The sequence below is a fragment of the Pleurodeles waltl genome, chromosome 2_1 (assembly GCF_031143425.1).
Source record: "Pleurodeles waltl isolate 20211129_DDA chromosome 2_1, aPleWal1.hap1.20221129, whole genome shotgun sequence".
NCBI classification, from domain to species: Eukaryota; Metazoa; Chordata; class Amphibia; order Caudata; family Salamandridae; genus Pleurodeles; species Pleurodeles waltl.
Genome location: NC_090438.1, coordinates 194,972,735 through 194,998,056, shown reverse-complemented (window position 1 = coordinate 194,998,056; position 25,322 = coordinate 194,972,735). Strand labels below are relative to the sequence as shown.

Genomic DNA, 25,322 nt, shown 5'->3' with positions numbered 1-25,322 from the left:
TCAGTAGTGAAGTGTGACCTTAAAACATTTATTTACAGCACTCACCCTAATAATGAAGGTTTTCAAATAATGAACCATAAATACAAGTTCGAACAGCATTATCTTTTGGAAATACATTACCTCAACTGTATAGAGTTCCACTCTCTGTAAACAGGCAGCCAAAGGGTTTGTGCTGCAGAGGGTTGGGCCTACTTGTCCCAAGGACAAAGTAAACATAAAAACTTGTTGCCCTTGACCCCAAACAAGATGTCCCGGGCGTCGGGTGATAGGAATTCCACATCCCTGCTTTATAATCATCTACTTTGCTGCCCCGCACCTATTCATCCAGTGCCTTGTTGGAGAAATCATAACAATCCACCCAAGTTTGTGTTGAAAGTCTGGTGCTGTCCCTGAACCTCTGATGGTATCTCTCAGGGGTCAGCCCAAACTTGGCCAGTAAAGCGGCTTTCATGTGTGAGTAGTCATTTCTATTCTGTGGAGCAAGTGTGAGAAGTGTGTCCCTCCCTAAGGATGGTAAATAAAACCACATGGCCGCCCCCCAGTGCTCCTCAGGTGTCCCATGGGCCCTTATTGCAACTTTATAGGCAGCCAGCCACTTATCAATGTCATCTCCCACCACAAAACATGACACCACATTCTTGGGTATTCGAACCTGTTTGTCCCCAACCAGCCCTGCACATATGCTGCCACCATCACTGCTGGACTCAGACTGTCTCGCCTTGATCTCCAGCTCCATGTGACTCAGTTCATGAGCCAACAACAGTTTTTTCTTAGCCAAGGCTCTCTCAGCTACAGCTTCAGCTCTTTCAGCTTCAATCTGTTTGGCTGCTCTTTAAGCCTCAGCTTGCTTGGCTTCTCTCTCTGCTCTCCTTTCCTCCTGTTGAGCCTCAATTTTTAACTTTGCTATCTGCAACTGAAACTCTCTCTCCTGTCTCCTTTCCTCTGCGGTCAGGCTTTGATCCGAGACACTGCTCCCTGGTTTTGCAGGGGGCACAATTGCAGCACTAATCTCATCTAGTGAGGGCAAAAAATCCCCTGAGGGGACATGCTCTGGACTCTCCTCCTCAACATCCTACTCAGCAGGAGCTTCTGCTCAGGCCCTCAGGCGCCCTTTGGAATTCCTCTTTCATGGAGGCTTTCTGGGTAGGTACACCTATATCCCTGCAGAATGCCCTCAGCTGTTTAACAGTGTAGGTTTCCACCATAGCCATATCAAAAACTTCATCTCCTGCTTGAGACCCAGCTAGAGACATGTTGATATGAGGATTTGTCAAAAATTGACAGGAAAAATGAAATTGCAGAAAAGAGATAAAAATCAAGTTGACCTTCAACTGTGGGTAGGTAGTGAAATACTTAGCTACTGTATGTCACTGCAGAAACAGAAGTCCTATCTTCACCGCTGATCACCAATGTTAGAAATGGGGTCTTGGGTTGGCAGTCAGGTTACCCCCTGTCTAAGCAAGGACCCTTACTCTAGTCAGGGTAAGTCACACACAATCAAAATTATCCTGTGCCACCCTCTGGTAGCTTGGCACTGAGCAGTCAGGCTTAACTTAAAAGGGAATGTGTAAAGTATGTGTGCAATAAATCATACAATAACATAATATAGCACCACAAAAATACACCACACAGTGTTTAGAAAAATATATCATTTATCTGGATATTTGCAGGTCAAAACGATCAAAGATGCAATAAGTAAATGCAGAGATATCACTGAAAAGTGATATAAAGGCCCTCATTACAAACTTGGCGGTAAATGCCCCCTACCGCCGTGCTGACAGCTGCCAACATGCTGTGACTGCGGCGGAATTCCGCTACAGGTATTATGACCCACACTGAGAAATCCGCCACTATACAAACACCCACACAAAACCGCCAGACCAAAGGTCAGTGATAAAGTGGCAGTACCAAAACCCATATTGTTACGCCAACAGGAATACGTCCACAGTATCACGACCCACTAATCACCACGGCGGTCATTCAACCGCGGTAAACCACTGGCGGTTCATACCGCTGTGCTCAAAACACACACACACTTACAAAACTACACCACATTGGACAACTCAAAATACACACACCTGACACATACACACACCACACCCACACACTTACACCACTATAAAACACACACCCACCTTACCCACAACCCTTTCACTGAAAAAAAGATTGCCAACACAGAGAGACACAAGCCAGGAGCACCCACTCAATCTGAGTCACAGAACACCATCACCCATACAACATCCACACACCTCACAGCACACACCACAACACATCACCCCACACATATCACTCACACCACATCCATGGCACCCCAAAGACACCACAGGTTTTCAGAGGAGGAGGAGCTAAAGATCATGGTGGAGGAAATCATCCGGGTAGATCCACAGCTATTCGGATCACAGGTGCAGCAGACGTCCGTTACTAGGAAGATGGAGCTATGGCAGAGAATCGGGGACAGGGTCAATGCCGTGGGTCAGCACCCAAGAACAAGGGATGACATCAGGAAGAGGTGGAATGACCTACGGGGGAAGGTGCGTTCTGTGGGACACCAGGTAGCTGTACAGAGGACTGGCGGTGGACCCCCACCACCTCCCCCACAACTAACCACATGGGAGGAGCAAGCCTTGGCAATAATGCATCCTGAGGGCCTCGCAGGAGTAGCAGGAGGACTGGACTATAGTAAGTCAAATCTTCACTACAATATCCCCCACCCTACCTGCATGCCATCACAAACTCCTACCCCTACTCTCACCCCCATCACTCCACCGCCTCACATATACCTCACTATCACAACCCACCCTCCCAAAACCAAGCCCTGCATGTAACACCAATCCATGAACCCCCATCACAGACCTGCATGGACCCATCACCACAGCATGCCCATTAGAGAGAATCACCTACCCCACAAAATCACCACGCACACAAGGCAAAGCTGACAGCGCAATCCCAACCATACAGGGAAACACACCCATGCACAGGATGGCACACACAGATACAATAACACTGCATTTTCAATCCCACAGGACCCCTACTCAACGTCACCGGAGAGGAGTTGCCAGCAACATCCAGACCACCCCTCCCCCCCCCCAAGAGGAGGCCCACAGTGATGACAGCAGCTCTGCACGCCTGGATCACACTGACCAACCTGGCCCATCAGGGACCTCCGGACAGTCGGGTACCCAGGCATAGTCCCAAACCACCACAGACCCTCCCCCTTCAGGAAACACCAGCACAGCACCCACCCAGCGGGCCCATGCCACTGTCCCCAGGACACGTCAATCAGCAGTGTGTCCACCACTACAGGGACCCCAGGCAACCCCACAAACACAGGACGATCAGGAATCTGGGGTCAGTGGCAGTGGGCACACGGTTCAGGGGACAGAGTCATAGGACAACAGTGAAACTGGGAGGACCACTGTGCGACAGAGGGAAGGACAGGCCCAGGGAACCCACTTTCCAGGAGGCACTCACCAGCATCCTGGGAGCATACCACCATTCCCATGAGACCATGGGCCAGATACTGTACAAGTTGCAGGAGACCCAGCGGCTGCAGGAGGGACAGTACCTGGGGATCAGGGATGACCTCAAAAACATCTACACCATCCTGGTCACCATTGCAGAGGTGCTGGCTGACATGGGCAAGACCATGAGGGAGGCAGTGGCACAACAACAGGGCCCTGACACTAGCCACACCGAAGAACAGCCCTCCACCTCCACCGGCGCTAGAGGACAGGAGGCCCCGCCACAGGACCAGCACCCCACCCCCTGCAGAGGGAGAACCACACCGCAAAAGGTCCCTGCGATCCAAGCAGAAGCCAGAGAACACTGCCAAGACCCCCGCCAGGAAATAGGACTCTCCTGATAGTCCCCCTTTTATCCTACTCTTTCACCCTGTCCACCTTGAACTGCCATTACTCCCCTTCCTATGCCCCACTGGACAATGCACCTGTGATACCAAGAGACTGGACTCTAACTAGACATTCATCCACCCTCACCTCAGCCCATTGCGCATCTCCCTCTATGTAGGAGCACTTAAATAAACACCCTTGGAACAAATACAAATCTTGAGTCTGTCAAATGATTTAAATATTTATTAGTACAACAGTCTAAAAACATTGCAAGTCATATTTACAGTAATATATACATTGGTATGACCTTTAGTGGGCAGCAGTAAACATACCAGGAGCCAGAGTGGGGCACAGATATCTGAAAATAGAGATGCCAAAGGGTACAGTAAGTGGCCACAGACATAGGGAAATCAGGCTGCCATATACAAAGTCCAACAGAAAACTGAAATGTAAAGAGAAGTTACAGTGTCTTACCTGTGTCTCACTGGAAGTACTGCTGTATTATATTACTTCTGTTGTCCACATCTTCTTCCTCTGCCTCCTCTTCCTCACTGTCCACAGGCTCCACCGCTGCCACAAGACCATCTCCAGGCTCATTCTCCTGCAGAAAAGGCATCTGGCGTTTCAAGGTCAGGTTGTGTAACATGCAACATGCAATGATGATCTGGCACACCTTCTTGGGTGAGTAGCACAGGGATCCACCTGTCAGATGAAGGCACCGGAATCTGGCCTTCAGGAGGCCGAAGGTTCTTTCAATTATTCTACTTGTTCGCCCATGTGCCTCATTGTAATGTTCCTCTACCCTTGGCCTAGCATTCCTCACTGGGGCCAGTAGCCATGAGAGGTTGGGGTAACCAGAGTCACTTGCAAATATCGAGGGATACCTGTTAGACACACACTAACCCTTAGGGACAACCTCATACCCAGACACCAACTTATACAGGGTGGGGCCCTTGGCTCACCTATTAGCCACACCCGGTGCCTCTGGAGTTGGCCCATCACACATGGGATGCTGCTATTCCTCAAGATGAAGGTGTCATACACAGAGCCAGGATACTTGGCATTCACATGGGAGATGTACTGGTCCGCCAAACACACCATCTGCACATTCATAGAGTGATAGCTTTTTCTATTACTGAACACTTGTTCATTTCTCCAGGTGGGGTGGGGGGGGGGGGACAAATGACACATGTATACCATCAATGGCACCAATGATGTTGGGGATATGTCCCAGGCAATAAAAGTCAGTTTTCACTGTGGCCAAATCCTCCATGTAGTTGCACATGTGTTTCAGCAGGGCAGACAACACTCTGGTCAACACGTTGGAGAACATTGGCTGAGACATCCCTGACGCCATGGCCACTGTTGTTTGGAAGGAACCACTTGCCAGGAAATGGAGCACTGACAGGACCTGCACTAGTGGGGGGGGGATACCTGCGGACTGGCGGATAGCTGAAATAAGGTCTGGCTCCAATTGGGCACACAGTTGATGGATTGTGGCACAATCAAGTCTGTATGTTAGTATAATGTGTCTGTCCTCCATTGTCGCAAGGTCCACCAGGGGTCTGTACACCGGAGGATGTACACCATCTCATATTCATCCTCAGCAGTTGAAGCCTATGGAGGAAAACGGTGAGCAGAGGGTCATATTCAATTGAAATAATGATGCATCTTTTCCTTTACAGACCCTGTATGTAAATCCAAGAGTCAGTTGCTATGCCAATGTCTGCTGTGACGCAGTTAGGTGCCATGGCCTGTGCCCCCCTGAAATGGAGGCTGCCTGACCTGTGAGGAGGGACAAGTGGAAATGAGGTAATTCTGCTGGCGTTGTGCGCCGTTGCGGTAGGCGGTTGACAACCGCCACGCAACTTCGCATTTATTATCATTGGGCCCTATGGGTTCCAGGAGAGGACCTACATTGCAATTGCTGATGTGACCTGTGTCCGGAAGCGACAATGGCTCATGTGTCTGGGGAAAGGGCCCCTGCCTTTACTGCGGAGGAGTTGGAGAAACTGGTGGATGGGGTCCTACCCCAGTACACGTTACTCTACGGTCCTCCAGACCAACAGGTGAGTACACTGGGAGCATGATGCGTGGGCCATGAATGTATGGATTGCTGTGTGTGTAAGCCACATGTGGGGGGGCTGAAGCATCCTGGCCAGAGTGCTGCATGTATGGTGGTCAATGTATGTGCATCAGGGGATGGGAGGGATCTGGTGGGCCATGAGTGTTAACTAATTCCCTTTTCTGCTGTCTTTTCCATGCACGTCAGCGCCCATCAGAAAAAAAGGTATTTGGCGTGCCATCGCCAAGGAGGTGCAGACCGTGGGGGTCTTCGACAAGCAGAGCACCCACTGCTGCAAGCGGTGGGAGGATCTGCAACGCTGGGCAAGGAAGATGGCGGAGGCCCAGCTGCGGCTGGCCTCACAACGAGGAAGGGGTGCCCGTTGTATCCTGATCCCCCTGATGATCTGCATCCTGGCGGTGGCCTATCCAGAGTTGGATGGGCACTTGAAGGCTTCACAGCAGCCACAAGGGGGTGAGTACAGATTCAGAATCATGACTGCGCGTATTAAGGATTACCTGGGTGGGGGGTGTGGGCTTTGGGTGCCCCAAGGCCAGGTCGAACATGGCAGGGTAGGTCCCTTGTTGGGCAGGCTCTGAAGCACTCCAACCCCAATAGTGTTAGTGGGCATCTACTACTGGGCAGGGTCCTGTGGGTTTCAGATGTGCAGCTAATGGTGTTAGGTATTGTACCCCATGGGCTGGTGACTATCTTAGTAACTGGTAGTAAATGGCCTAGTGCATAGGGCTGCTCCCTGTGTGTTGTGTACGCCAACGGTAGAGGTGTTGCTGGCAATGACCAAGTGTATCCTCTGTCTCTCCCCCCCTTTTTGTTTTGTCACCCTGTTCATGTGTCCATAGCATCATCTGACGGAGGAGCAGAGGCACCGGGGCAGAGGGAGCTGCATCTCACATGAAACAGAAGGCCGAATCCACCGATGGTGAGGGCACCAGTGGGACGGAGGGAGAGGGGAGCACCACGAAGGGGTGAGGATGGGACACCACAGACAGCGACTCCTCCTCCGATGGAAGCTCCCTGGCGGTGGCGAACACCTCTGTGCCCACCCCAACAACAGGTACAGCCGCCACCACCCGTACCAGCACCGCCCTCCCTGCAGCCCCTCAGCATGTTTCCCGTGCCCGCTCACCCAGGAGAGTGGGAATCTCCTTCGCCCCAGGCACCTCAGGCCCTGCCCCAATCAGCCCTGTTGCCCTCAGTGAGGAGGCTATTGACCTCCGGAGATCCCTCACTGTTGGGCAGTCAACCATTCTGAATGCCATGCAGGGTGTCGAGAGGCATTTGCAACAAACAAATGCATACCTGGAAGGCATTCACTCTGGCGTGGCGGCCCAACAGAGAGCATTTCAGGCTCTGGCCTCCACACTGATGGCAGCCATTGTCCCAGTCTTGAGCCTCCCACCTCCAACGTCCTCTACCCAGTCCCAATTCCCTCAACCCCAGCCTATCCCAAGCACACCTTCAGACCAGCATTCACACAAATCAACACACAAAAGTGGCTCAGGCAAACACACTTCATCTCACAGGCACTCACACAAGCACCATCCCCATGCAGACACACCAACATCCACTGCCTCCACTGTGTCCCCCTCCTCCTAGTCATCCGCCCAGTAGCGTCTCCACTCACACCTGCATGCACTACATCCTCATCCACTGCCTCCATCACCAGCACGCCCATCACAACACACCTCTCACTGACAGTCACCACCCCCATATTCATGCATACATCCCCTTTGTCCTCTCCCAGTGTGTCTGTGACCCCTCCTCCCAAAGTACACAAACGCAAGCACCCACCCTCCCACCCAACAGCCATCCACCTCCCAACAGCACCCAGCCCATGCACCTGAACCCAAACTCAGCAGACAGACACCTCCTACAACCACTCTCTCTTCCTCCACTCCCAAACCCTCTCCCTCTTCCTGCCCTGGTACCCGTAAGAAGCTTTTCCTGGCAAACACTGACCTCTTCCCTATCCCTCCCCCCCCGTCCTTCCCCTCGGGCCAGGGTGGCCAGAACCCAGCCCAGCACCTCAACCACCAAGTCCACGTCTGCTGTGGTTCCTGCAGCTATCAGAGGCTCAAAGGGGGCACCCGTCAGCCCAGCCAGTGTGCCACCAACCCCTGCTAAGGCCAAAGCCATTCCACCACCTGGCAAGGTGAAGAGGGGGACAGCATCTAGCAAGGGGAAGGAGCAACAACCACCCAGCAAGGCCACCTCAAAGACTCCGGCTGCCAGACCCAAGGTGACACCACCATCTGCCAAGGTGAGGAAGGGGCAGAAAACACCAGGCAAGGCACTTCGGCCGTCCGAGGTTGCAGGTGAAGGCCTGGTGGCTACCAGCACAACCGCCAGCAGCCCCGCCGCTAGCACCGCCACCTGCACTGCCACCTGCTCCGCCGCAAGCAGCAGCCCCAGTGGGCAGCCGTCCGAGCCTGCAGGAGAAGGGCTGGAGCCTCCCTCCACCACTGGCAGCACCGGCACCTGCACCACGGCCAGCACCGCCACCTGCACTGCCACTAGCACTGCCGCTGGCACTGCTGCAAGCAGCGCTAACAGTAGCACCACTACCGCCAGCAGCAGCCCCAGTGGGCAGCTGTCCGAGGCTGCAGGAGAAAGCCTGGAGCCTCCCTCCACCACTGGCAGCACCCCCGCCAGCACCGGCACTACCACCAGTTTGCAGCTGTAGCCGCCCCCAGGTGGAGTCTAGCCCTGCCTCTATAGACTATCATGCAACCTGGTCCCTGCAAATCTCATGCCTCAGACACCCAGGTAAGGTACTGTGAACAGCCACGCCCCAGGTGTTGCATCACTGGGCACAAAGCCCCCTCCAGAACCAGTGGGGAATGGCATCTACTCACCCTATCCTTGGCAGGATGAAGCACACTGGGCACAAAGCCTCCTCCAGAACCAGTGAAGAAAGGCATCCACTCACCCTACCCTTGGTAGGATGAAGCACACTGGGCACAAAGCCCCCTCCAGAACCAGTGGAGAATGGCATCCACTCACCCTATCCTTGGCAGGATGAAGCACACTGGGCACAAAGGCCCCTCCAGAACCAGTGGAGAATGGCATCCACTCACCCTATCCTTGGCAGGATGAAGCACACTGGGCACAAAGCCCCCTTCAGAACCAGTGGAAGAAGCAACCCACTTGGGAGACTGTGTCCTTGCACTCCCCAGGACCAAGCAGTGGGCAAACCACCCACTTGAGAGACTGTCGCTTTGCACTCCCCAGGATATTGCTGTGGGCATGGAGCCCCCCCCCAGGAGCAGTGGCATTATTCCATCTTCCGGCTGAGGTGCCCCCCCTTCCCCGTCCCCCTGAGGTGCTTGTCCGTTTTCGACCTGATGCCCCTGCAGTGTTCTCTCCATATTGAGGCAGGAGTCAAGTGTGGGCTTGGCCTATGAGTTTTGTCCCATTTTGAGTTGACAATGTACTGCCTTATGTACATATTGTCTATTTTTGTAAATACAGTTTTTAAAATTATTACGTATATCTGAATATTTCTAAAATATCACTGATTTAACTCTATTCCTTTTGTCCTTGTGTTCTTCAAGGGGGTTACGGGGTGTAAATGTAATGTTGTTGCATGTGTTTGTGTGTATGGTGTTGTGGGTGAGGTGGGGGTGTTGCGTGTGTGTGTGTGTGTGTCACTCTCTCCCCCCCTCCCCTGTGTACTAGGTGCAGTACTCACCGTGGTCATGGCCACCGTCGTTCGTACTCCTGGTAGATGAGGAGGTAGACCAGTATGGGGAGGACCTGCAGCTCGGGCTCCATGGCATTCTGGTTCTTCGTTGAGTGTTGAAAGGTGAGTAGTTCTCCTTCTGAGGACTGTTTATGCCGTGCTTTTGATGGCATTGCTACCGCCCCAGAAAAGCTGGTGGATTGTGATGGGGTGGGCGGTACATTGACTTCCGCCTGTCTGTTGGTGGTTTATGCCGCAGTGTTTGTTACTACCGCTGTGGCGGTCGGAATGTTAAAGTGGCTGTATGGGTTAGTGGTTTCTGCTGGGGTCGTGATCCCATTTTTTTTTACTGCCCGTCTGTTGGCGGTATTACCGCCGCTTAAACACCAACCGCCAGAGTTGTAATGAAGGCCAACGTGTCTTAAGTCTTTTTAAAGCAAACAAAGTCTCTTTCAAGCACAAAGTACCTGGTTCGCGTGAAAAATCTCCGCAAAGGGCCATAGAGGGGGAGAAGCGTAGAAACAAAAGGGGTGTGAGTCGATTTCTCAGGCCGCACACAGCGATGCGTTGTTTAGTTTCCACCCAGGGATGGCTGTGCGTCGATTTCCCGCGCTCGGTTGTGGATCCTCTTCGGGTTGCGGGGTTTTTCAGATGCCCCGGGGGTCTGTGCATGGAATCCTGGGCTTGCGGAGCGAAGTTACAAGCGCTGCGTCGATCCAGTGGGCATTGCCTGGAATTTTCTTCCGCACAGCAGGCGCTGCATCAATTTCCCCTCTGGAAGTCAGGCTGCATCGTCCCAGGTCAGCTGTGCGTCGATCCGGTGGGCTGTGCGTCGAAGTTCCGGTCGCAACGCAGGCGCCGATCTTCTCCTTGCGAAGTTGCTCTGCATCGTTCCGATTAAGCGTGCAGTGAATTTCTCACAGAAGGGCAGGCTGTGTGTCAGTTTTAGCAAGCTGTGCGTCTAATTTTCGCCGCACAAGGAGTCCAGTTGCAAGAGAGAAGTCTTTTTGGTCCTGAGACTTCAAGGAACAGGAGGCAAGCTCTATACAAGCCCTTGGAGAGCACTTCTTCACCACAGCCAGGGAGCAGCAAGGCAGCAGGCCAACAGCAAGGCAGCAGTCTTCACAGAAAGCAGTCAGGAGAGTCCTTTGGACAGCCAGGCAGTTCTTCTTGGCAGGATGCAGGTTTTGGTTCCAGCTTTCTTCTCCAGGAAATATCTGAGTTGGAAGGGGCAGAGGCCCTGTTTATATACCCAAATGTGCTTTTGAAGTGGGGGAGACTTCAAAGAGTGGCTTAGAAGTGCACCAGGTCCCCTTTCAGTTCAATCCTGTCTGCCCGGGTCCCAGTAGGGGGGTGTGGCAGTCCTTTGTGTGAGAGCAGGCCCTCCACCCTCCCAGCCCAGGAGGGCCAAAATGCAGATGTATGCAGGTGAGGCTGAGTATCCTGTGTTTGGGGTGTGTGAGAGAATGCACAAGGAGCTGTCAACTAAACCCAGACAGGGATTGTGAGAAGAATTTAAGTGCAGAGAAATGCTCACTTTCTCAAAGTGGCATTTCTAAAATATTAATATTAAATCCAAATTCACCATTCTGGCCATACTAAATATGACCTTCCTACTCCTTTCATATCAGCAGCTACCACACAAACAATGTATGAGGACAGCCCCAATGTTAGCCTATGAAGGGAGCAGGTCTCACAGCAGTATAAGAACGAATTTAGGAGTTTTACACTACAAGGGCATGTGAACTACATAGGTACATGTCCTGCCTTTTGCATACACAGCACCCTGCCCTATGGGTTACCTAGGGCATACCTTAAGGGTGTCTTATAATTAGAAAAAGGGGAGCTTTAGGCTTGGCAAGTACTTTTAAGTGCCAAGTCGAATTGGCAGTGAAACTGCACAGACAGGACTTGCAATGGCAGGCCTGAGGCAAGGTTAAGGGGCTACTTAAGTGGGTGGCACAATCAGTGCTGCAGGCCCACTAGTAGCATTTAATCTACAGGCTCTGGGCACATATAGTGCACTCTACTAGGGACTTATAAGTAAATTAAATAGTCCAATTGGGTATGATCCAATGTCACCATGTATAAAAGGGGACAGCATATGCACTTTAGCAAAGGTTAGCAGTGGTAAAGTGTGCAGAGTTTAAAAACCAGCGAAAACAGTGTGCAAAAAGTGGAGGGAGGCAGGCAAAAGTTAGGGGTGACCACCCTAAGGGTGTCAGGTCTAACACGCCTCAAGATAATATCTGACGGCACCATCATCTTCTTCACGGATGCGAGGGAAGCCTGAAATTGGACTTATCAACACCATCGGGATTCAGTAGTGACCCTCACCAAACCCACATCAGGCCCCTCCAAGTCACGAGGCCAGACAAGAGGCATGCCACGTGTGGGTACTGCACTTTGGGAATCAACAACGACCTCCCCCAATTTGAAGCAGATCATCAAAGACCACAGACTCGCGGCTGCAGCTAACCTGGGAACCACTGCTGCAACTTCAGATGACAAACAAAGGCCTGCATATTTTCACATTATTTGATGACACTCTCCCGTCTGATGACTGTCAAAGGGACTCAGAGACTCTCCCTGCCCCGCGCCCCCAACCCTCAAACTGGTAACACCATAGACAGCAGACACGCTTATATGAAAACTGCTTTTCCAGTGTTCTTATAACTGATTGTTACATGGAGTCAGTTTGCATTGAACAGTAGGACTATAATGTGCATACCTTCGCTACTGTAAAGACCACAATCACCTGCCCTTCTCACTCGATCTCCTCATGACAACCTCCACAGATTTGTACATCTCTGTGCTCTACACCTTGTGCTGCTCCAGCGGTGAGCACCTAAGCCGATGGTGGTCCTTGCTAGTGCCAGCATGACTCAGCCCTTGTCCTTCAAGAGGACTACGGCCATTCCACCGTACCCAGACACTTGGCCTCACCCACAAGTTACACTAGAGTTTCCTGAAATGCCTAGTTTGAGTGCACCACCAGTATTGGCCTTTTAATTCACTCCGGTTGCCACAGTCTCCCCTGTTCACTACTCTCCCCACACATGCTCCAACCTAGGAGGCAGGTCTTTTATGGTTGACATGGCGCACGCTGAGTGTCACGATGGGCCTACATTACTCCCAGGTGATTCACACCCCAAGTGCTACTCACTGCACACCCACAGCACCGTGGACCCCTGGACTAATATTTGTTTCCTCATCTTGAATGTCTGGGGAATGCACACAGCCAGAAAGTGCTTTGAGGTCTACTCATATTAAACGCCTACTGGAGTTTTTTTTTTACAGAAGACTCACACCACAAAAAAAGAGCTACTTTGCCTGCACACGAGCTGGTGGGGGTCCCATTAGTGCCACCATTTACTCTGTGTACGCATGAGGTGCCATCATATGGGTTAGCCCCGGAGTCCCCACAGACAAGGATGGCCAATGTGCTCCTTGAGTGCCGCCTTGACGGGCGGACACTGTCCCTCTGGAGCATCTACACCCCTATATGGATCAGAGAGCCTATTGTAATGCCCTCTCCACTACACTAACTCACAAAACCACATTGCCTTGGGTACTGAGAGGTGATTACAATTCCATGCTTGACCTCACTTTGGATCGGTCCCACCTCCAGCTACCCTGCTCGCCCCCATACCCGCAGGCAAATCGATTCCAAAACTGGCCAAGTCACTTACAGATGCATGACCTTTTCACAACACTGGCTCCCAGTTCTAATCGATCCACTTAATTCCCCACAATTTGCTCCTCCACCTTGACCACTTCCTTTGTTACACCCAACCCCACCCGCCCAGGTGTCCCTTGTTCAGCACTCAGATTAGCTGGGACACGTGGTCTCCAACCATGATGCACACGTAATAGGCCTCAGGTGCAGAGGTGTGGAATTCCTGTAGCCCAATGACCAGGACATATTGTTTCGGGTCAAGGACAACAAGCTTTCATGTTTATTTTGTCGTTGGGACAAGTAGGCCTAAATCCCTACAGCACAAACCCTTGGGCTGCCAGTTTACAGGGAAGGTAATTGTCTGCAGTTGTGATAATATTTGCATCCCCATGTTAATGCTGTTCGAACTTATGTTTATGGCTCGTAAATGCAAAGCCCCCATTATTAGGTTGAGCGCTCTAAATAAACGTTTTCAAGTCACACTGCACAACTCATAGTAGTTCCAGTAAAAAAAATAAAAATAATAATAATAAATCAAGCATTTGCAATGCAATGGGCCTTGCATTTGCTCGAGTTAGAGCTATTAGTGTTGTAAACTCCTAACCGGACTTTTCTTGCCACATAAACTGAAAATGAAAAGATAAACAGTTTCACATAAGCGGGCCGCAAAACAAACACACAAAAGGAAACAGAAGTTAGCTCGAAGTGAAACGTATCGGCAAAAGTGCAATTATCCATGTAACTGGCATAAGTGCAATTATCTATGTAACAGGATCGATGTCATGCAAAGCCCAGTGAGAGCGTGCAACCTAGGAAACAAAGAGAAAAAGTAGTCCAGAAACCATACGGAAAACATGGAGCCTCGTATGTTTTCAGTAGTTAGTCGGTGCGCTCATGGAGGACTAAACACCGGAAAAAGGCATGACGTATGCATGCCTTTCACTAATTAAATCAAGCAAATTTTAAAAGGCAAGCCTATGAACCAAAGTGATGGCCGTGGTTACAAGCTCAAAGAGAGATAACAACAGGGGCAGATCGCTTCGCCCGCTCAACCATAAAAAAATACACACTTGTGAAATGTTTAACAATATGAGGCTATGTATAATGCTCCCAGAATGCTCTCTGATTAAATGCAAATGTTTGCAGAAGCTTGTAAGCAAGATTGATGATTCTTTGCTTTCAAAATAAAATGTACAGAAAAAAACTCAAGTAGGAAAGAAAAACTTTTGCTAAATTACTGTGAAACTTTAGGTACTATTTCTTTGAAGCATCATTTCATTAAAAGTGTTGATACATTGTAGTATTTCCAATCCGACATTGGTTGTCAGTCTTTTGGTTTTGTCAATGAGTGCCTTGTTTTGACATTGCTTTTGTAACACTTTATTGTTGTGGAAGCAGCCGGGCCCTCACTGTTGTAACAAACACTGGCAAAAAGCAAAAAATATTTTTTGTTCTCAAAAAGCACACATTGCCTCAGTAGTTCCTGGCACTGAACAAAACTACTTTGTGTTCCAAATATGCTCCTTGTGGAAGAGCAGAATACGATCACTCACAGTAAAGCCAGCCGATAGATAGGTAGAGAAAGTAATAGAATTTTAATAAAAACAAAATGTCTTGGTTAACACCGGATCTTATTCGGGGGCCCGATTCTTAAAGAAAGATACAAAAATGCATCCATGGTATATGTCTTGGAATTAGTGGCTTTTATGAACTCAGAAGAAGTAGAACCAGGAAATCGTACACCTAGTAAGTATGTGTGAAGTTTATTTTCGCATGAGCAAATATGCATGTGTAGATTTTCTCATGCAAAAATATATTGAGCATTTACAAGATCCCTTTCCCTCCAACCACTTTTTTCCCCAACCCCCGGAAAAACTTTTACTTCTGCCCTTATTAGGAGTAAATTTCTAAACTTTCTCAGAATAGGAAAAGATTAGAGAATCTTTAAAACTTTCAAGTTAGTAGGTTTGCACAGACTCAAAGGCATTTTAGCACTGGAACTATTGCTTACTGCTTCCGCCAGGCCCAGTACGTAGATCTGCGGAAAGGTGGCAAAATAAAGAAATTACTATGGTAGGGCTTGAAATTGCAAGTATTTAAGTCCTACTATAGTATTAGACCTTGCATAACCAGAGAGGTTATTATCAGACCTCTTACATAAAGATATTGCTGCCATAATTTGTTGCCACAATACATGGCACCAAAGTGACAAGTAGATTTGATTTTTTAACAAGACAATTAGATTTAAGAAGCAACCTTTCCCATGGACAAGTAGATATTCTATCAAATTCCACACCCTGCAGGTGGACACGCCTATACCCACGACCCTCCCATGTAAGCTCCCCCATGATTGCTTGGAGGACCCTGTCTTTCGGCACAAACAGGAGGACATCATCTGGCATTATTTCTCCAATAACCATAACACAGCCTCCACCAGGACGCTGGAGTGAGACACCGTTAAGGTGGTAACAAGAGTAATTTGTAACCAAAAGACAGTAGGAGTCCGTCAGGCCTTGGAAGGGGACATTGTGACAGCTGAGAGGATCCTTGATAGATTGGGTAAAGCCGCAGATCATGGCCCCGCGCTTACCAACAACTCACGGAAGCGAAGACCTACTACACAGCCCTTCCAGAACGCATGTGGAGAGTAGAATTTTACAGCATACGCAGCCATAGGTCATAGGAAATGTGACAAATCTGGCAGATTCCTGGAATAGCTGAGCAGACAAGAGTCCTCTATCTGCCCTATTAGGGAAGTGGTGACTGTTGGGCACCACCACCTGTACACAAACTGACATATTACAGGCCTTTCACGAATACTACAACTCCATCTACCAGGTGCCACCAGATGCCTCGGAAAGTTAACCCAATGCATTCCTAGTAGATATCACTCACCCACCCACTAGACTCTCTTTAAAGACCACAATTACACCTGCTGACGTAGCACAAGCAATCCATGACCTTGCCTGAAATAAAACACAATGATTAGATGGCCTACCCCTCACATACTACACTACCTTCTCATCACTCCTGGCACCCAACCTTGGAGAAATGTATGAGGCTGCCTTAAATGCAGGCGAACTTCCACACTCCCTCCGGGAGTCCCTACTGGTCTGCCTCCCTAAATCAGACAGAGACCCCACACAGCTCACATCTTATAGGCCCGTAGCCAATCTTAGGGCAGACTATAAAGTCCTGGGAAAGAACCTTGCTGACAAATTGATCAAAATCCTCCCGGAACTAGTCCATACTGTTCAAAATGGCTATTTTCCAGGTGGCAGCACGACCCAGAATATTTGTTGCCTCTTTCATGTACAAGACCAAGTCAGGGTCATGATTCCCACAAGCGGACTGCCTCATTTTAGATCTAGAGAAGGTGTTTGATACTCTGACATGGCACTATCTTTTTATGACCCTCTCCCACATTGGGAATCGGGCCCAGGCACATCGCCAACACCCAACTACTTTACATCAAACCAATCACCTGGATCCATGTAGGTAGCCTCATCTCAGCCCTCTTCCCATTCGGCCGTGGGAAGAGATAGGGATATCAGTTCTCCCCACTGCTGCTCGTGCTCACAATGGAACCCCTCACTATACGACTGTGTGGGGAGGGCCGAGAGTGGGGGATCCCACTTGCGGACAGGATGCATGTCCTTATATGCTGATGGCCTGTTTTTATATATGAGAGATGGAACAACTGACCTTACGCCACTCCGGGATAGCCTAGCTGATTATGCTGCTGCAGCACATCTTCGGGGTAACTGGAGAAATCAGCCATCTACCCGCTCTTTCCCGACCAACCGATATTACAAGAAGTACTTCTGGGTGATAACCACCTCCGTTGACATGCTCAAGTGACTCACTAATTGGGGGTCTTTCTCTACCATGCTCCTCTGGACTCATATGAGGAAAACCTCTGCAAGGCCCTGGCAGGAATATGAACCCAGGTACATTTCTGACAGTCCCTACCCCTGCCCTGAAGGAAAAAAATAATTATTGTATACATATGTATATTGCCTTGCCAAAGATGGTAATCCTGCCCGCCGTCTGTATTACTTCATGAACCTCCCCAATCATCCCACCATGCTCCTTTTTCAAGAAACCTGACACCAAGTTGTCCTTGCAAAACTGCAGCTACCAGCTGGTGAGACCTTGACTTCCCCTCCTTTGGGACATACTTTTTAGTAGCACAGCTGGAATGGCTGTTCCACAGGGCGTACAAAAATGAAAATAAATGTCCCAAGGACACCTTGGGTACCAGACACGGAATTCCAGGTATCCCTTAAAGAAGAGATTTCAGGATAACAAACCACAAGAAAAAAGAAACATGAACTAATGAAAATTAGACATGCACAATGCAAAATTTATTTAAATATAGTCATTGTTTCATTCTCTGTATAAGCCAATACTAGAACTTAATATACCAACAAATAACACTATAATAAACATCCTTGATGTGCACCCTGGAAGAATAGAAGTACTAAAACAAAAAAACTAAAATCACAATCATACTAACTTCATTCATACCATGTTAAAAAATGTGACGGCTCAATTAAATGCATTAAGACCAACATGGATAAAGCCAAAAAAGGCTACAAAGTATAATCATGCCTGACGGGTCACTAGGTCTTCATCAGTGATAACATAACCAAGTAGTAGTCCAATGATGTCGTAATGCCGTGGTAAAGGCAGGCCCAACAAGAGGAATCCTCAATATCTATTATATATTTCTTAGTAGTTCCACTTTCAGACTACAAAAGTCCTTACTAATTAATCAAATATAATCTTTGACCCTTCCTCATGTTAGATGGATAAATTGATTGTGGATTTCAGAGAAATATCCATGTTGGCACAGCAAGTGTCCTGTTCATAGATAATAGTGCTGAAGGAAATATATATATATATATATATCTCTCTCTCTCTCGCCTGGTTAAAGATGGTAATCCTGCCCCGCCTTCTGTATTACTTCACGAACCTCCCAATCATCCCACCATGCTCCTTTTTCAAGAAACTTGACACTGAGTTGTCCTTGCAAAACTGCAGCTACCAGCTGTTGAGACCTTGAATTCCCCTCCTTTTGGACATACTTGTTAGTAACACAGCTGGAATGGCTGTTCCACTGGGCGTTACATGGGCAAGGTCTGCACCAAGCAGGGGTCACTGTTGGTGTCTACGATCCGGGGCCTCCTCCTACAGATACCTTTACCCGCCTCCCCTTGGCCCTTGCAGGTGGCAGTGACTCGCTCATGCATGGTCTGGATACATCGCCCTCTCCTGTGGGGCCCACATATACGCACCAACACTACCCCTTGTTGGTCTCCCCCGTGCCCCAGGCTCTTATTCTATCAGTGACTTGAAGGTCTACACACAACACTTGGTGATTATACTGGGCAACCTATTTTCCCATGGCCACCTCCTCCCATTTGACCAATTGGCTGTGGAGCATAACCTCCCTTCGGAGCAGTTCCTCTTACACCGACAGCTCAGTCATACCTGTCACACCCTTTGGGTCAACACAGAAGGGAAACCCACCATGCATTGAGTACTGCAGGCTATACTTACCATGGGTGATGAGCCCATCTTATCACTTGGCTTTATAAAGCTACACGTGAACTGGCAATCGCACCCCTTGCTACACTGCAACAAAAATGGGATGGTGATATTGGGAGGGTGCTGCATGATAGGGAATGGGAACAGGCACTAGAATTTCCTCAACAGGTTTCCAACAAATCCTGTTTTCAGAATATACATTTTTTTCTGCTCCACAGGGCGTATCTAACCCCACCTCAACTAAATTGTTACTTCTTGGAGACTCGGGTCGGATGCCCCCATCGCCGAGCCCCAGGGGCGGACCTCGGGCACATGTTGTGGTCCTGCCTGACCCTACAGGGTTATTGGCAATCAGTCCACACCATCTTGTGTGAAGTCTTGGAGTTTACCAGATATATACATGTGCGAAGCCTGCGCCCTAGACATCTGCAAGTGCACAGCCCACCGTAAAGTGTGCACTTGCTTCGCAGCCCTAACATTACTTCTTGCCAAACGCGTGCTCACGCTTCACTGGTGATCACCTACAGCCCCCCCTCTGGTGGCTGCATGGCATGGAGTTGTATGCAAATGAGGTGTGGCAGAAGATTCCCTCTGCTACAATGAGGCCCACCAACTGCGCAAACAACCAATTTCCCCCATTGGTCACCCTACTCATGCATACCAAATGGGAGGTGGGAAACGATCTTCCTCCATGAATATATCATGTGCTTCCCGTCTACAAAACAAAAACAACAACGGTTGGAAGTTCCTAGGTCAGCACTCCCAACAGTCCATCTCAACCTCGTAGTAGTAACAACTGCCCCATTTACCCGTCTACTCGCCCTCACTACTGTGTCTGTGTCGCTCTTTATACTCTGCCACCGTCCTCATGCCTGCCCACCTGCTTTTCGTCCCAGATAGTAAGTTTACTCCCAGTTGGCATTAGAGTGGTATTATGCAGCTGCTTAATGTCAATGTATAACGAACATCCTTCAATCCTTTGTCTTTTTTTCTTGCATGCCCTACGCTAGGGTTGTTAACTGTACAAGCATCTATGACCAAGTTGTACTGATTGTCCAGCGTCATCTTCGCTCGCCTGTTACCGTTACATCCCAATGTTGTTTCAGATGTAAAACCCAATGAAAAATGTATAATTGTTTTTAATTAGAACTCTAAAGGAAGGAAATTGCAGTCAGGCTTTGCCCCATACCTGGCACTAAAAGGGAACTTCTAAGTCGGCCCTGTGATGGGAAACTGTTCAGAAGTCGCCGTACACAAAGAGCTTTGTAACAATTAAGAGTACTAATGAAAATAACACCTCCTGAGTATGTACTCAAGACTTCCTATCCAAACATGTCTTTCAAGACTCACTGTAATAAACCAACAGGCTTGATTTCATTGACATCAACATGAGTATGAACTAGTCAAACAATAGCATCTAGCACATAATGCAGCTCCCCAACTCTTTTTCAATGCCCCAAAGTTCTCACGCCTCCCCCATTCTCCACCATCTCTACTGGTTGCCTATAGAAAGCTGTGTCTTCTTCAATTCAATGGTTACAGTTCACAGAGCTCTGTACCAGCTTTTTGCCCCGACATTATGGCAGCTAAACTCCTCAGGTACTTACCAACACGATACTAGTCTCGGACAAACTTTCTCTACTGGCAGTCCCAATGTCACAATTTGCAAACTTTGGTGACAAAGCACTTGCAGCAGCTGCTGCCAAAACCTGGAACTCTCGTCCTGTCCGTCTCCTAGCAGACTATAACCTCTGTGCGTTTAGGAAAATTATGAAATTCTATTTTTGCAACTGCAGAAAAATTGGCCTACAATGTATCATTACCGCTTAATGCCAAGAAGCGACCTTAGCAGTAGTACTGATGGACTATAGTGAGAGGTATACAAATGCTACAGTACAACACAACTATTGATATTGACATAACATCTCTGTCCAAAAAGATGGATATGTCAGCCTCCGGTTATTGTAATTAGTGATCCTGGTTTACCTTTCAAGTTCAATATCACCCATTGACACGGACTGTAAGAAAAGTAGGAAGCAAGCTTAAAATGACTGAATAGCAATACAAATCTTACAAATGTCCCTTTCTACATCACAGAGCCCTTACAAGACAAAATTATAGCCCAATCTAAGAAAAATATTTGCCTGTGACTGACTTGTAGGAGATGCAAAAACATTGAGGTGGACAAAATTGTTACAACGTCAAGGAACAGACAACAGTATAGTGATTTGTTGATGAGAAGATTGTTGTAATCTATGCTTTTGATCTAAAAAAGGAATTCATGTTATTACGTCAACTGATAAATAAACTTCTAGGAGAACTTTTGCAGAACACAGCACCCACTTTTAAGTTGGCACTACTTCACTCATGAATATCACCTGTGTTTTGGGTACCATGTGGATGTTTGACCTGCTAGAGAGGAATGAATATCAGCTTTGACTTGAGTAGCACTAGGATGTCAGACCTGAGAGAAAAACGAATGTCACATATGATTTGAGTAGAACTTGGCTGATTGACCTGCAGTGAAGAATCTATTTCACACAATCACTGGAAAAAAAGGTAACAGTAAGGATTCACTGCTGGTTAATTGCGGTATTCCTAGTTTTTTGGGCCAAGTGTTTTTACGAACGTATACACTTACTGTTAAAGTTAAGTTGGTCGTCTGGTACTTTATTTTGGATCCAAATATCCCCATAGGGATCTTCATTATTCCACAATGAAAGGTAATGCTTCATACCGCCGGTCAGAGGCAGATTGGGATCTTTTTTCTTTTCGTGTTCTCTACAAGGTAATGTCTTGGGGGTTAAACCATCATTTCCACAAACAAGTTCTTCGATGCACATAAAACCCCAACCTATTCGCCTCTCATCATATATGTAGGAACACTTTGTAATATTTACTTCAGTGCCGCATTTTAATATATTTCTCTGCACTAGAAAGTTCAACCCAGTGTCCAAGTGCCACTTTTCCTGGTAAACCCCATCGGAGATAGTTAGGTCATAGCAGAAGTTATCTCGGGGAGCCAGGGAGACTGCCGGTGTCGTATTCTCGCTGGTACATACAGTCGCTAAGTATCTTTCCACTGCAATGATGACAACAGGCTGGTGATCTTCGATTGTTAGTTTTAGGGTGGGAGATGTGGTTACTTTAAGAAATGTCCTTTCTAGCCAAGAATTTGGCCTCGGTGTTGTGCCTTCCGGGCCAATATCATTATCTGCTGCCTCCCTAACTCTTTCAGGCACCCCAATCTCCATATTCATACCGGTGGCGCATTTTCAGCAAGAGCATGGGATTTTTCCAGTTGAGTGAAGATGCAGTCTTGCAGGTGAGTACCCATACCAACTCCCCCGTCCAATACGTTCCACTCAACCTTTTCTTATAGATCGTCGGAAAACTATTTGAAACTAGCGTTCTAGCTAGGGGTCGATGTTGGTTGGAGCTCGGAGGCAGTACTACCGCCCCACAAGCCCTGTGATTGGTTAACAAAATTACTTGTCAACGACCCCCGGAAGTAATGGGCCAGCCGCTCTCAGGCCGCGTCCGCTACAGCTGGTTGTCATTTCAAATCAGCTGCCTGGGAAGAGACTGTTCAGACCCGGAGAAGGGGTACATTGGCAGAGGCGTGGGTATATGGGCGTACACCGACAAAAAGAAACAGTATATACGATGTTTTAGGCACCTGGGCGCATGCAGGTGCGCGGAACTATGTGGTGGGGAGTAAAGGGGTAACTTGTGAGGCTTGGGGGCAGGGCAGAAAACTTGGAGGGCCCCTGCAGTCTTGAGCTGCTTGAAAACGGCAGTTTGGCTCACAAATATTTTTGTTGTTTTTCAAACCCACCACATCCGCATACAGGGCCCTTGAGAAATAAGCACGAGCAAAGCAACGTTTCTATCAAACAAGGCAACTGTGCCACCCTCCAACCAATGTATTCCTATGCCGTTTTAGACTAATAAGTAGCCATCCTTCATCCCGTGAATATTGTGAGAGACGATTTTCTCTCAATAAAGAGCTTTATGAATTAAGTTTATGCTAGTTTAGATTGTGTTTACACTGTCCTCTGTATTGCCTGGCTGTCTCAATATACCACTCATGTCTACTGCAGATCCCTGTTTTAAACAAAGTAGATCATGTGCATACATGCCAATAGACCCAGTTCAGGCGTCTTCTGACTGAAATTGCCTCTTCTTCAATTTGTCAGTGGGAGAAATACATTCTCTGGATTGTTTCTTTTTTTAAATATCCCACTTTCCTCATATAAAATGTTACTGTGTATGCCAGTGTTCACTTGAGTAAGCAGAGAGTGTGCTCGGAAAAGCTTCCTCGTACTGGATCAAGACCACTTCTCGTCATCCCAGGCTCATGCTAAAACAATGTAACAGCTTAACTGTACAGCTAAGACTGTGAGAATGACTGAATCTCAATGTATTGCTATCCTGAGAAAATTCTCAATTGTATTTTGTAGTAAAATATTTCTAATAGCTTGTTTCCTATTTGTGCAGACCCAGAGAAACCTGTATTCCCTCAGAATGTATGAAAGTCTTTATCTAAAACCATGTACAAATATGTGGATTACAGTGACTAGAGAGACCCCTACTCCCCCACCTTTGAAGGCTAATTTATGCCAGATCTCAGTTGGAACTGTACTGAGTTATTTGTACTTGTGACATATGCATGCTGATACATTTTCTTAATTATATATTTTGAATGCATGAAAATTATTTGTATTGCTCTCGGCTACTCCAAGAGTGTCCTGGCTCTCATCATCAAAGACAGAAAGAGAAAAGTAGAGCTCAGCCAGTAACTTTATTCCCTACTGACTAAATAGGTATGTTTTCAATGCTTTTTTGAAACTTGCTTCTTCTCTCATTAATCTCAGTTGACTGGGAAACTGGTCCCACAAACCTTCAATAAGAACTGCATAGGAAGCCCTTCCACTCTGCTTATGCTTTTTTCAAAGTTGGGTAGAGCGCAGCAATCTCCCTAGACTGTTTACACTGATTCTCCCATTCAAATATGAAGGACCCTTTTTGTGGTGGTCTTGATGCGTCAGAGATAAAGCTTTAAACATTATTCGCTTAAGCACTGGCAGTCAGTGAAGCTGTTTGCTGAAGAACATTACAGACAATCGCTTTGGTAACTTGTGCAGTAATCTGACCGCCATATTTTGTACCACCGGTAGGTGCTGGATTAGGTACTCTGGGGTACCCAGGTACAAAACATTAGTGTAATCCAGATGCTCAAAACCTTAACCAAAGCGACTTGAGCATCATGAGGAATCAAGTGCAGAAATCTCCTGACCAGGCAAAGAATCCAGAAACAGGAGTTTACCACCGATGAAACCTGGTCTTTAAAAGAGTTATGTGTATCAAACAAAACACCAACATTTCTTGCCAGAGGGGAAACATTATTCGACCAGGCCCCTGTCCAACCTGGAAGGGAATTTGGTCAAACAGCAGGATCTCGGTCTTGTCAGGGTTGCACTGTAGATTGTTCTTTCTGAGCCAGTCAAGTAGCTCCTTTAAGCAAAGAGAAAATGTTTATTTGGCGCTAACTGAATCCCCTTCATAGATAGGCAGGAGCTGTGTATCATCTGCATATGAAGTTATCTTAATGCTAAACAATTCGACCAAATACGCCAGAGGGGACATCTAGATGTCAAAAAGGGTGGGGCTCAGTGCAGATCCCTGAGGCACCCCCTATTTCAACTTCTTAGGTTTAGAGGAGAATGGTTTAATCCAAACTACCTACTGTCTTCACTTCAAGAAAGATCTTAACCATCCTATGGCTGAGTCAACCACCCCCAAGTGTTCCAGTATTTGTAGCAGGACGCTGTGGTCCATCGTATCAAATGCTGCTGACAAGTCAAACAGCACATTGAGACCAGAATGCAAACTCAAATGAATTGTTTCAGCAATTTCTAGCAGTGCTGTCCCCGTACTATGTTGAGTGTGAAAGCCTGACTAGGAAGGGTTTAGCAGCTTATTATTGGTCAAAAAAGTAATGAGTAGATGGTTTACTGATTTTTAAAAAATCTTGGCAGCTGCGGGCGATAAAAGAGACCGGGTAAAATTAGATAATATTTCTGGGTCTGCATTGCCCTTTTTATGGAGGGGAACAACATTTGCTCTCTTCCAAGAAGCAGGGATGACACCTGAATGAAGTGAGACAGAAAATAATTCCTGCTAAATTGGAGCAATATTGTAACCTGTAAATAATTCTTTATATAAAGCTTTGAAACATTAATACTTGTCTGTCATTCTAATGAGAGTGCTCCAGCTTTGTTATATTTCCTAGTTTAAACGAGAGACAGTTCCAGTCGGGGACAAGCAAGAAAGACCCTATTGGGACTAAGCTACTCCTGGGCCAAGACATTGGCGCTCCTCATGAGTTAAAATTTAAGACTGATTTGCGTGCCAACAGATCTGGTAGCAGAGGAGGTGGTTCCGACTGGAGCCAACCCATATATTAATAAA

General features: G+C 47.8%; 1 protein-coding gene across 2 annotated transcripts in view; it reads right to left on the bottom strand.

Moving 5' to 3' along the window:
- RADX (RPA1 related single stranded DNA binding protein, X-linked) overlaps positions 1-22,283 on the bottom strand; it is a 252,126-nt gene extending 229,843 nt beyond the window's left edge. Inside the window, exon 1 of one of the 2 annotated variants that reach the window (XM_069212392.1) lies at positions 21,490-22,283. In XM_069212392.1, coding sequence (XP_069068493.1) covers positions 21,490-22,108 — 619 coding nt within the window. In that variant the 5' untranslated portion in view covers positions 22,109-22,283. The remainder of the gene's footprint in view (positions 1-21,489) is intronic. The other variant, XM_069212393.1, reaches the window with a different exon arrangement.
- Between the last annotated feature and the right edge of the window lie 3,039 nt (positions 22,284-25,322).